The sequence below is a fragment of the Triticum urartu genome, chromosome 4A (genome assembly GCF_056163025.1).
Source record: "Triticum urartu cultivar PI428250 chromosome 4A, HENAU_Tu73, whole genome shotgun sequence".
NCBI lineage: Eukaryota > Viridiplantae > Streptophyta > Magnoliopsida > Poales > Poaceae > Triticum > Triticum urartu.
Window position 1 is genome coordinate 97,134,967 of NC_141876.1, and position 13,686 is coordinate 97,148,652.

Consider the following 13,686-nt stretch of genomic DNA (forward strand, 5'->3'; position numbering starts at 1 on the left):
CCAGTGGTTGCTTTGTTAGTCTGTGGACGTGAGGTGGGGAATTCGAATACCAGCTCTCACGTTGTTGTTTTCAGCAGGTAATGGGCCAGATTTCAAACCGGCCCAATCAAGAACGTGCAGGCGCCAAGTTGTTTAACCCGCGCTGAAGGCGCCGACTAGGGGCTCCCTTCCCCACCCTCTCTTTAGACGTTTTGTTTCCCCATCGAAAAATTAAGCCCAAAACTAGACAAAAATGAAACCTCTCAAGCCCAGCCCATAGCGCATATTTGGCCAACACGAGCCAAAAGAAACAACAAAAGAAAAGGAAATTGGCCCATCGCGCACCTAAGCAATCGATTTGAATATAAGACAGACATAACTACATAGATCTTGAAACAACAATGATCTAATGGCCAGGGAGTCGACTGAGATTTAACAGTCATGTATGAACCTAAACAGAGAAATAAATAAAATGAAAAATAAATAAATAATAAAAATAATTATAGAAAAAAATAAAAAAAGTCGAGGCCTATGAACTGCTACTAACTGAAGAACAAAAAGACACACATAAGTCACTTCACTCTACCTGTTCGTTCCCATCCTGTAGAAAAAAATCAACCTGTCAAAAATCATCCTGAAGGCGCCGACTAGGGGCTCCCTTCCCCACCCTCTCTTTAGACGTTTTGTTTCCCCATCGAAAAATTAAGCCCAAAACTAGACAAAAATGAAACCTCTCAAGCCCAGCCCATAGCGCATATTTGGCCAACACGAGCCAAAAGAAACAACAAAAGAAAAGGAAATTGGCCCATCGCGCACCTAAGCAATCGATTTGAATATAAGACAGACATAACTACATAGATCTTGAAACAACAATGATCTAATGGCCAGGGAGTCGACTGAGATTTAACAGTCATGTATGAACCTAAACAGAGAAATAAATAAAATGAAAAATAAATAAATAATAAAAATAATTGTAGAAAAAAATAAAAAAAAGTCGAGGCCTATGAACTGCTACTAACTGAAGAACAAAAAGACACACATAAGTCACTTCACTCTACCTGTTCGTTCCCATCCTGTAGAAAAAAATCAACCCGTCAAAAAGATTAAAAAGAAAAAAAGAAACGGATCTAAACCTTGTATAACAACCGGCAAAATAAAGCCCAACACACAATGAAAAAGGACCTCCGCCCAGCCCACCACTTGAAGCCTGCCCCGACGAAAAAAGCAGGCCCACCCAATTTTTATGACTGCGACTTCACTAAAAATCAGTCGACTGATTTTTTAGCAGAGCCGTATGTAATTGTGAATCTTGAGGTCCATAGTCCAGTGGCAGAAGAACCCAAAGAAGGCAAAGGAGAGAGCCAGAGAGGCACACGGGTGCGCGGAGGAAGCTGTCGTCTTCTTCCGACTACTCTTTGCCGGCGGCGTGCGGGAAAGCTGCGGCGGGCCAGTAAGGTGAAGTCGTCTTGGAGTGAGAAGCTCCCCCTTATCTTCCCGCTTTCTCTTAAACGAACCGTCTGTCACGCCTGCAGACCAACCTGCAGCGGACTAACCAGTGCAAGTGCAGCTAGCCACTTGCAACGACCAGGTCACCGTGGGGCCCGGCGGCCAAGTGTATGCGTGGGTGTTAAGCCAAGTGTTGGCGTGCGTGTCAAGCCAGCGGTGGCTTACTTGTAACCAAACGACTGGTTGGAGACGACATCGATGCAGTGAATGAAATCACTTTCCCCTCGCCTCACCTCTCTCGCTCTCACCTACCTCTCTCTTCCTCATCCCGATCCTCTTCTCCTCCTCCTCCCAAATCCTCTGGATCGGGGCGTGACAATCTGGTATTCAGAGCCAATTTTTTTTCCCCACCACCGTTGGCCTCCGATCGATCGGTAACATTCACCGCGCGCCGCTCCGGCGAGCTCGCACGAAATCCTGCCCGGGGTTCGATCTGATCCTGCGAAACCACGGCACCACCATCCAAGCCCTCGGTGCAGACCCGCCGCGTGCTTGACGCCATGTCAGAGACCACAGACAAGTTGCAGAACTTGCTCGAGTCCGTCATCCGCCGCCTCGACGCAAATCAGAAGACCGCCGACGAACGCCACCAGGCACAGGTCGCCTACAACGACCAAGTTTCCGCTGAGCTCAAGCTCCTGTCCAAGCAGATCGACCTCACGCAAGCCGATGTGGACGAGGCCCGCAAGGCTGCGTCGATAGTCGATCCCGCGGAGACCTTCTCGGGCGCCGCATCTCCGTCTGGCGTCACGGCCACCGCGGACTCCTCCGCGCACCGCCCACCCCCCCACCACCACCACCGAGTCGCCCTCCGCCGCTGCCCCTCTACACCGACGGTGCGGCACAACTTTCGTTCGCCCGCCTTGTCAACCACGGGCCGCCGCTGCTCACCGCGCGGTCACCGACGTCCTCGGAGCTCGATCGCCACGGCGACCACTACATCAAGCCACCCAAGCACGATTTTCCACGGTTCGACGGCGACGCCCTGCGCATCTAGCTGGACCGCTGCACCACCTACTTCGAGTTGTACCGGGTGCCACAACACAACTGGGTCACCACCGCGGCACTGTACATGGACGACCTGGCCGCAATGTGGCTCCAGGCCTATCGACAGACGCACCCTAGGGTCAATTGGCAACAATTCAGAGCTGCAGTGCAAGAGGAATTTGGTCCAGAGGAGTTCGAGGTTCAGATGCACAACTTCATTCAGTTAAGGCAGACAGGAAGTGTTCAGGTTTATCGCCATCAGTTCGAGACAGCCATGTACCATTTGCTCGCTCTGGATCCGACCTTGAGCACCAAATTCTTCATCTCACAGTTCCTAATCGGCCTCAAGGACGAGCTGCGCCTCGGTGTGCGATTACAAGCACCTACCAGCATCACTCGGGCCGCAGTGTTGGCTCGCATTCAGGAAGAAGAGTTGGAGAAGCAGCGCACAGCGCGTCCGCGCATCACACCAGTGGGGCGACCACCACCAGCTGCACCACCAGCCGCCGCCGCTCCAGCCCGCGCCGCACCTGCACCACGGCAAGGGGGCGATGATTATGCACGGGAGCGCCAACTGAGCGAGTTCAGAAGAGCGAACGGCCTCTGTTTTCACTGCGGGGACAAGTACTCCAGAGAGCATCAGTGCAAACGCACCGGCCAGATCCTGATGATTGAGGTCGGCGACTTCGGCGAGATCCTTTCAGATGACACAGTCCAGCCCTGCAACTGCTTGATGCACCGGCATTACAAGAACCCGAGTGCTGCTCATTATCCCAGCAAGCGCTCTCTAGGGAGGAAACACCATCCACAATTCGTCTCCGAGCTCAAGTGGGTGATCAAATTATGTTGCTCTTGGTTGATTCTGGAAGCACACACAGTTTCATCAGCGAAGCTTTCCTCTCTCGTCTGACAGTCCAGACAGAACAACTGCCTCCAGTTTCAGTTCGCGTGGCCAACGGGCAACGACTCCAGTGCACTCAAATCGTGCGAGGATTAGCTTGGGAAGTGCCTGGACACACATTTCACACGGATCTACGCGTCCTTCCACTTGATGCTCATGATGGAGTGTTGGGCATAGACTGGTTATTGGCTCACAGTCCCATGAACTGTCACTGGCAACACAAAACCATCAACTTCGACACCCAGGGCAAGAGCGTACACTTACAAGGAGTGCGTACCTCAGACTTGCCTCCAATATCCCAGCTCGATGCATATGAACTGCACCGAATGGAAGTGGCCAATGATATCTGGACTGCAGCTTTGGTTACGGTGGAAACAGTGGAAAAACCTGAACCTGAACCAGTTCCGGCCAATATTCAGAAACTCTTATCTGAATATAAGGACGTGTTCTCTGAACCCAAAACCCTTCCGCCTAAGAGGCAATACGATCATGCCATCAACTTGGAGCCCGGCACTACTACAATTAACACAAGGCCATACCGCTTCACCAGCTCAGAAAGACGAGATTGAGAAGCATGTTCAAGAGATGTTGCAGTCCGGAGTGATAAAACATAGCCTGAGCCCGTACGCAGCGCCGGTGCTGTTGGTCAAGAAAAAGGACGGCAGCTGGCGTTTTTGCGTGGATTTCCAGCGCCTGAACACAGCGACAGTCAAGAACAAGTTTCCGCTTCCGGTGGTCGATGAACTGCTCGACGAACTGGGAGGAGCAACCTACTTCTCCAAGATAGATCTCCGCGCTGGGTACCATCAGATTCGCATGCGCGAGGAGGACGAAGAGAAAACGACATTCAAAACACACCACAGGCATTATCACTTCAGAGTGATGCCGTTCGGCCTCTGCAATGCGCCGGCTATGTTTCAGTGCCTCATGAACTCGGTGTTCGGCTGCCATGTCCATAAGTTTATAATCATATTCCTCGATGACATACTGGTCTTTAGCTTCGATCTCCAGGAACACGAAGAACACCTGCGCATCGTCCTCGACCTGCTCCGCGAACACCAGCTGTACGCGAAGGCTTCCAAGTGCTCGTTCGCGCAATAGAAGATCAAGTACCTGGGGCACGTCATCTCCAAGGACGGCGTGGCCACTGACGCGAGCAAGACCAGTGCCATGAGCGCCTGGCCCGTGCCCACCACGCCCACCGAGCTGCGCGGCTTCCTCGGCCTGACCGGCTACTATTGCAAGTTCGTGCCCCATTACGGCATCATCGCGAAGCCGCTCACGCGCCTCCTCACAAAAAGGGATTTCTCTGGGACGACAAGGCGCAGGCCGCGTTCGAGATGCTCAAGCAGGCCATGGTGAGAACGCCCGTGCTCGCTCTCCCTGACTTCAAGCGCCCGTTCGCCATCGAGACGGACGCGTGCGACACCGGTGTGGGAGCCATGCTGGTCCAAGATGGGCACCCCGTCGCGTACCTGAGCAAGGCCCTGGGCGTGCGCAACCAGAAGTTGTCAGCCTACGAAAAGGAGTTCCTGGCGGTCATGATGGCCATCGACAAGTGGCGACCGTACCTCCAGCGCGCCCCATTCGAGATCCTCACCGACCACAAGAGCTTGTGTTCGCTTGGAGACCAACAGCTCGTCACTGATCTCCAGCGCAAAGCCATGTCCAAGATGGTGGGATTGTAGTTCCAGTTTCGCTACAAGAAGGACACGGATAATGGCGCGGCCGATGCGCTCTCCAGGGTGGGGCATCTTCTGTCGTTGGACGCTCTGTCCGTGTGCCAACCTCAATGGCTGCAGGAGGTGGCAAATTCGTATGAAACAGACGCCGACGAGCAAGAACTGCTCGCCAAGCTCGCGCTCTGCAACACCGACGACCAGGGTCGCACCCTGTAGCAAGGTGTGATCAGGCAGCGGGGACGTCTGTGGATCGGCGCCAACACCGCGCTTCAGACGAAGCTCATTGCTGCACTGCATCACAGCGCCGTCGGGGGTCACTCTGGCGCCACCGCCACCTACCACCGGGTGCGCAAGCTGTTCGCCTGGACCGGCCTGAAACGCGCTGTCGAAGATTTTGTCAGGCAGTGTGGCATCTGCCAGCATGCGAAGCACGAGTAGACGCATCCGGCCGGCAAGCTGCAACCGCTCCCAATTCCACAAGAGCCCTGGCAGGAGATCACCATGGACTTTGTCGAGGGGCTGCCCAAGTCCGATGGCTACGACGCGATCATGGTTGTCGTCGACCGGCTCACCAAGTACGCCCACTTCGTCCCTCTCCGCCACCCCTTCAACACCGCTCAAGTCGCCAGATCTTTCTGGGACAACGTCATTCGCCTCCACGGCGTGCCGCAATCCATCGTCTCCGACCGCGACAAGGTGTTCACCAGCGCGATGTGGCGCGAGATCCTCAGCGCCGCGGGCACCAAGCTCCTGTACTCCACGGCGTATCACCCCCAGACGGACGGCCAGACGGAGCACGTCAACCAGTGCTTGGAGATGTATTTGCGGTGCTCCGTCCACGACACACCCAAGCAATGGCGCCGGTGGCTCTCTGCAGCGGAGTTCTGGTACAACTCATCGCACCACGCCTCCCTCAACTGCTCCCCGTTCAAGGCGCTGTACGGCCGGGAGCCCAACCTCGGCGGCATGCCAGCGGTCAACTCCAACATGCCCGCGGATGCGCCGCCAGATGAGATCGACTGGGCAACGCACAGGGAGCTGCTGCGCGCCCAGCTCGCGCGCGCCCAGGCGCGTTTCAAGAAACAAGCAGATCGTCACCGCGCCGAGCGCGCCTTCGACGTGGGCGAGCAAGTTCTCCTCAAGCTTCAACCGTACACCCAGTCATCCGTCGCCAACCGCCCTTATCGCAAGCTGGCGTACAAGTTCTTCGGACCCTTCACGGTGACGGAGCGCGTTGGCACGTTGGCATATCGCCTGAACTTGCCGGCGGACAGCCGTATTCACCCCGTCTTTCACGTCTCGCAACTCAAGCCATTCGTCCCCGACTACACTCTGGTCTTCGCGGAGCTGCCCAAGATACCGGACCTCACGGCCGCGGACCGTGCTCCGATTGCCATTCTGGACCGCCGCATGATGAAGAAGGGAGACACCCCAGTCGTCCAAGTACAGGTGCAGTGGAGCACCATGCCGCCGTCGTTTGCAACCTGGGAGGACTACTACGTGCTACGGCAACGTTATCCGGACGCGCCCCTTTGGGCAGAGGAAGCTCAAGCTGCTCAAGAGGGGGCAAATGTCACGCCTGCAGACCAACCTGCAGCGGACTAACCAGTGCAAGTGCAGCTAGCCACTTGCAACGACCAGGTCACCGTGGGGCCTGGCGGCCAAGTGTATGCGTGGGTGTTAAGACAAGTGTTGGCGTGCGTGTGAAGCCAGGGGTGGCTTACTTGTAACCGAAACGACTGGTTGGAGACGGCATCGATGCCACCTCTCTCGCTCTCACCTACCTCTCTCTTCCTCATCCCGATCCCCTTCTCCTCCTCCCAAATCCTCTGGATCGGGGCGTGACACCGTCTCGCTTCTTTCCAGTTGCCGCTGACGTAGATTGTTCCTCCGCGGAACCGACGCCCGCCACCTGTTCGGCCAAATGTCTCACCGGCGCAAGACCACAAAAGTGTCGCCGTCGAGCACCGGAGACCACCTCAGCGCCCTCTCGGATTCCGTGCTGCAGCACGCGCTTGGCTTCCTTGAGGCGCGGGAAGCCGTGCGGACGTGCGTGCTCGCCCGGCGCTGGCGCCACATCTGGAGGCTCATCCCTCGCCTGCGCATCACCGACGTCGACGCGTTTCGGCGTGTCGAGAAGCTGAACGAGTTTGTCGACCAGCTGACTCTGCCCCGAGACCGCGGCTCCACTATCGACGAGTGCGAGTTCGATCTCCGTGGGTTATTGCAACTTGAGGACGCACATGTTAACCTCTGGATTCGGCGTGTTTTGAAGTGCCATACCCGGCTGCTACAAGTCCATCTCTACGCTAATCTACCAGCCACTCAGGGACCATTAATCTTCAGACTGGACAATCGACCTCTCTTCTCCCCGCACCTGTGGCGATTAGAGCTCAATGGTGTCTTCTTGGAAGATAGCTTGCTTGATTTTTCGAGCTGCTCGGTGTTGAACGATCTAGAGATCACTAATTGTGTCATCGATACTGATCATATCTTGTCCCAATCCTTGAAAAAACTTAGCATCATGGGCTGTGAGCTTTGTTGGCGACTTCACCCAACTCTCATATCTGCTCCAAGTCTTATTTCACTGCAGCTAAATGATTGTATTGGTGTGACTCCAGTCCTTGAAAGCATGCCGTTACTAGAAACAGCAACTGTGAATCTTGGCCACCAGAATGAGCAATACTGTGATTTCTGTGATAAAGGTGGCTTTGGAGATTGTGAATGTGGGATGTGTTATATGTATCCAGACAATGATTATACACCCGATGTCTCTGTGCATCTTGTGGGTCTGTCCAGCGTTACATGTTTGGAATTGATAGCTTCCTCTAAAATGGTATGCTTGCAGTTCATTCGAGCTTACATGTTCAAATTTCATATCCACTGCATTATCATTTCATCTTGTATGAACATTACATATTATTGTTCTTACTTCTTTGTGCTTTCCACAGGTTACATTCAAAAGGGATCTTCAATACTGCCCTGCATTCAGTAAGCTAAAATCTTTGTTACTCAGTGACTGGTGTGTAGTTGCTGACTTACAAACACTACTGCACTTTCTCCATTACGCACCAGTTCTAGAGAAACTCACTCTTCAAGTCTGTAAGGTATATATATCTTCTAAGTAAGTATGATGTGTATTGCCTTTACGGAACTATGATCCATGATTGATCTTTAAATGTACTTTATTTCCTATAGAAACCCAAATCAGATATGGAATTGGAAGGCAATGACTTTTTGGAACAATCCCTTGTGCTGAAGTACCTGAAGATAGTGGAAGTTAAATGTCAAATGATTGATGAGCAGGTTCATAATCTTTTGAAGACCTTGAGCTTCAGCAGCAAATCCCTGGAGAAAATTAATGTCCAAAAGCTGTAGCAAGTATGATTTTACTGTAAATAACTTCACTCTTCATGCTGTGTAAGTTATACAAAAGCAAACAATGAAAACATGTCTTGATAGTTTGATAAGTGTTAGTTACAGACATCCCAATTTTGTTCCATGGTAGAACCCCAGCACTTTGTGATAAACTTATTTGTGGGCCGGTATTGTCATGCAACAAAAATATGATCAGTAAGATGATGTACAGCTGTTTGATTTGCATTATGACATGCATTCTTTATTTATTCTCGTGGGATGCAACAGGCAAATTTGGTAGATGTGTCATCATATTTATTTCTGTGTTTTGAGTCATAGCATTATTTTGAGGTAAATACACCCACGGTCTTAGAACTTGCATTGGATGGTCACTTTGGTGCACGAACTTGCAAAATACGCGTTTGTGGTCACGGAACTTGCTAAACGGTGCAAATACAGTCACTCCCTTCGTACGCAGCCGTATGTGGAGACGCCAGCGTGGCATGGGCCCGCTGTCAGCGACCATGGCCTTCCAGCGAGGCGTGTGTGCGGTCACTTTGCAGAAAACCTCGTGGGTTTCTTAATTTTTACGCAGAAAGCCCCTAGAGACGCGGGAACAGAGCGCTTTGCAAATAAGCGTATAGGTACCCCAAAATCGCTGGCAGCCCATTGTAACTCCCCACCGCTTCGTCTCCCTTCTCTATCGATCGTTCCAGGGCGCTGGCGGAGGCGGAACTGCGGCACGGCGGCCGTCGTCGGAGGAGATGGAAGAACCGCGCCGCCGACGGCCGGGCGAAGCAGCACCCACATACGGTGAGTGATCCCATGCATCTACCTCCTCTTTTATTTACCGATTTTGTCAGCCCGCCGCGGGTAGGATTTGTGTAGTAGGATCGGTGGGTTGTACCAGTTGATTGAGATGTTCAGACTTTGATTCAAGCGCATATTTTCCCTATGGATTAGTTGCGACCGGCCAGAACTCCTGCTTCTCCAATCTGACCTAGGGTTTAATTGGGGGTTTTCAAGGAGGCGTCTTTTTTGCTTCAGAAAAGTTGATGAAAGTAATCCAGAATTCATGTTAGGCACGCTATGTTGACAGATTTCGTCGTTGATGCAGTGTTTTAACTAAACGTATGTGGAATTGGACGTGTGCTTTCTGTATAATTAGCATGTCTGAAAATACTGAATATTTGCTGCAATTTAATTGAATATGGCTGCACTATTCATAACTGAATGTGAAAGTTCTGTTTTTACTGAATGTGAGTTCGCTGTTCTGTACTAAATGTGAGTGCTCTGTTTTGTATTGAATGTGAGTGCTCTGTTCTGTACTGAATTTGATCATTCCAGTACGTAATTGAAGTTTAATTATTTGACAATGCAGGACAATTTGATGGCTTGTTCACTGTTGAGATCCATCATAATGGTTTTTTTTGTGGAACTTGAAGCAACATGACATACATGGATTATATGGTTGGCTGGTTTGACAATTGTCAGAGTGACACTTGGTCAATGCTGTGGATAAATGATTTTCTTGTGCAACTAGGATATGACAATGAAGTGTCCAAGACTGATGTGTATTGGTGTCAACCAGGAAAATCATTTGGTGAGGGCCTGAAGCTTATGACATGCGATGCAGACATTGTTCTTATGATTGTTGCAACAATTGAGCACAATAACCTGGTACTGGTTGTAGACCATGGTGACACACCTCAGTCAGTAACCACAGATGATGTGCTGATACATGGAGTGCCTGATTTGCCAAAGGTTATAAGTCCAACAAAACTAAGGCATGGTAAAGAAAACATCAGCTATTCAGAGAAACAACCCAGTACAACAGAGAAGCTTTCAAGCCCAGTAAAGAGGTTTATGCCATTTGGAGAAGGATCTAGTTCTGGTATTGCAGTTGAAGAAGAGGAGGAAGAGTTTGACATTAGTGACAATGGTGAAAGTAGTGGTTCAGAGGGAAATGGAGAGGATGTAGAGGCCGAGACAGATGAGGATTTCTATGAGAGTGATTATGAAATAGCAGCAGGTGATGATGATCTTTTTGATGCCAATGTGGACAAAGATGTTGATGATCACAGAGAGAAAGAAAATGTGCAGGACTTTGAAGGAGAACTTCCAGAAGATGCATTAGAGGATAGTCATTTGAACTTGTCAAAAGAAGAGAAAGAGAAGCTGAAGCACAAATTCAGCACTTTCAACCCAAGCACTGATCTTAATGCGCCTGTTTTCAAGCTTGGGATGGTCTTTGGAGATATGAAAGAGTTGAGGCATGCTCTCGTTGCATATAGTGTCAGAAATAGAGTGAAGGTGAACAAGCGTAGGAATACTTCAAAGTTGTTAGAGGCTGTATGCAAGCCAGGTTGTACTTGGTACTTGAAGGCAGGACATGATAACAGGTCAAGTAGCATTCAAATAAAAAAGTACACTGACAAGCATACATGCACCAAAGCTTGGGACCTGAGAGTTCTTACTGCACCTTTTCTTACTCACAAGTTCAGGAATGAATTCAGAGACAATGAGAAAATGCCTCTCAGGAAATTTTCAGAGAAAGTTGAGCAAGAATTCAACTTGGTTGCAAAGAGGACCAAGTTGGGAAGGGCAAGAAGGGCAGCAGTCAAGCAGATTAGGGGAGAAGATGATGATCAGTACAAAACCCTATGGGACTATGGGCAGGAGCTTAGAAGAAGCAATCCAGGAAGTCAGTTCTTCTTGTGCACAAAGGAGGTGTTTGACAACAAGGCCAAGATGACAAAGGACCACTTCTCAACATTATATTGGTCTTATGATGCATGTAAGAGGGGGTTTCTTAAGGCTTGTAGGCCAATCATTTTCCTTGATAGGTGCCACATTAAAACAAGATATAAGGGGAATTTGCTGACAGTAGTAGGAATTGACCCAAATGATTGCATATTTCCTATTGCATTTGGCCTATGTGAAGTGGAGTCAACACACATCTGGGAGTGGTTCTTAACTTCATTGAAGGATGATCTCAACATAAGCAACAATACACCATATACACTTATGAGTGACAAGCAGAAGGTGGGCACACTTCCTTCCATTTTATGCTAGTGTTTGCTGTTAGTTTATGCAATTATTGTTATTGATGATATTGCTATTTTGTAGGGTTTAATAAATGCAGTTCAGAAAGTTTTTCCTTATTCAGAACACAGAAATTGTGTTAGGCATATTTACCAAAATTTTCACAAAGTCCACAAGGGTGAGCAGCTGAAAAATGACTTGTGGGCTATAGCTAGATCCCCAAATGAGATGGCCTACACGAGAAGCATGAATCAGATCAAAGAGCACAGCCTTGATGCTTACAAGTGGGTTGAGAAGTTAGCTCCGAAAACATGGATCAAAGCTTTCTTCGACCCATTTTGCAAGTGTGACATATTATTAAACAACATGTCTGAAGTCTTCAACAGGTTTGCATTGCCCTCCCACCTTTCCTTCATATCATGTCAAACAATGCCATTGGGTACTAACATAACATGAACATATGAAAATATCTGCAGTTATATATTGGATGGAAGAGAGCTACCGATTAAGTCAATGCTGGATTATATTTTTACGAAGCTCACAAATAGGATAGTTGGTAAGCAAAGGGAGTCAGAAAAGTGGACAGGAAGACTATGCCCCAAGATTCAGAAGAAACTCGACAAATACATTGAGTGGGCAAAGAATTGCAGGGTGCAAGAGTACGGTAGAGGTGTGTTCAAAGTTCTCTCTCTACAAACCTCATACATAGTGGACTTAAATATGCTAAGCTGTGACTGCAAAAGGTGGGTACTGTCTAGCATCCCTTGTCATCATGCAATAGAAACTTTCAGGCATGAGAGGATTGAACCAGAGAGCATGGTTCACTCCTGCTATACAGTGGAGGAGTACAAAAAGTGTTATGGATATAACATGATGCCGATGAGGGATACAAAGCTATGGGGGAAAATGAACGGGATTGATGTGTATCCACCATTGTACACAAAATTTATGGGCGGGCCAAAGAAAAACAGGAAGAAAGATCCAGAAGAGAAGAGTGACAAAAATGGAGTAAAGAAGGTGACCAAGCATGGTGTGACCATGCATTGTTCAATATGTGGAGCAGCTGATCATAACAAAAAGGGACACCATAATCATGTTGATAAGACTCCAAATGAAGAAGCTGCTAGGGAATCTGAAGAAGAGTATGATGATCCATCAATACTTGCTGTAATACACTTGTACTCTTATGCTTACTCCCATATACTTTTTTAGATTTAGGATACACTAAGTTCATACATTGCTTGTCTTGTGCAGAACATAATGCCACACAGGGTATACCCACAGCTGGATCCAACACAAACACCTGACTGTATGGTATACAAGATGCAGGAACAGGCAATGATGATTTCACTAATTAACTTGTACACACTCATAAATCACTAGTATGTGTGCTCACACTTGCTCTGTCTTAATTTTTGCAGGAGAGGTTCACGTACCCACCCCCTAGGGAATTTGGCCCCTTGCCTGAGTCTACATTTATTGCAAATGCTAGAGAAGCAATGCCAGTAGGCAGAGTGACAACAGCAATGGCTAGGGGGAGGGTGAGGAGTCGACAAGCAGCACCTGCAAATGGAGAGGAAGCAGCAGAGTCAAGTCAGCAAGCAGCAGCTGCAACAAGACCCAAGAAAAAACAAGCAAGAGGGGGAGGCAGTGTAGGGAGAGGAGCAACAAATGCTGCAAGAGGAGGAGGAACTGCTGGGAGGGGAGGAAGAGATGGTGCAAGAGGAGGAAGAAGTGCTGGTAGAGGAGGAAGAAATGGTGCAAGAGGAGGAAGAACTGCAGCTGCTACATTTGGAGGAAGAGGTGCTGCTCCTGCAGATGTCACAGGAGCAAGAGCTGCTGCTCCTGGCTTTTACAATCTCCTGTTTGGAGATGATGGAGCTGCTGATAGAGCACAGTTCATGCAGGCTGAAGAGGAGGTTTTGTTTAGCAAAAATGCACCACATTCTGTTCTATCTCAAGATGGCCAACCTACTGATCTGCATGATTTTTTCTCTCTTTAGTTTACATCAGAACAAGTTAGAGTTCATGAATGAACTTTTGGTTAGGTTTAGTTCATGAATGAACTGCTCCTGCAGTTGGGGTAAAGATGTAGTAGGCAAGGCCTTTTCCAACTTTATTTTGCTTTGGTTTTCTCAATATTCAGACTGTATGAAACTGTATTTTGCTACGCTTTGGTTTATGCTATGACAGTGCTAGTAGTTCAAGAGGCCTCCCAGACCTCTAAAT

At 49.3% G+C, this 13,686-nt stretch overlaps 2 protein-coding genes and 1 pseudogene across 2 annotated transcripts; all 3 read left to right on the forward strand.

Annotated features, from left to right (window-relative positions):
- Window positions 1–1,931: 1,931 nt before the first annotated feature.
- LOC125554643 (uncharacterized) lies at window positions 1,932–5,493 on the forward strand (annotated as a pseudogene).
- A 1,262-nt stretch (window positions 5,494–6,755) lies between these two features.
- Window positions 6,756–8,681, forward strand: LOC125550920 (MEIOTIC F-BOX protein MOF). Its single transcript, XM_048714041.2, has 3 exons — window positions 6,756–7,891; window positions 8,007–8,162; window positions 8,254–8,681. Exons 1-3 carry the CDS (start codon window positions 6,980–6,982, stop codon window positions 8,431–8,433), a joined length of 1,248 nt encoding a protein of 415 aa, XP_048569998.2. The 5' UTR covers window positions 6,756–6,979; the 3' UTR covers window positions 8,434–8,681.
- Window positions 8,682–9,562: 881 nt separating this feature from the next.
- Window positions 9,563–13,671, forward strand: LOC125550919 (uncharacterized). Its single transcript, XM_048714039.2, has 5 exons — window positions 9,563–11,457; window positions 11,542–11,843; window positions 11,934–12,624; window positions 12,712–12,792; window positions 12,879–13,671. Exons 1-5 carry the CDS (start codon window positions 9,862–9,864, stop codon window positions 13,458–13,460), a joined length of 3,252 nt encoding a protein of 1,083 aa, XP_048569996.2. The 5' UTR covers window positions 9,563–9,861; the 3' UTR covers window positions 13,461–13,671.
- Window positions 13,672–13,686: the final 15 nt, after the last annotated feature.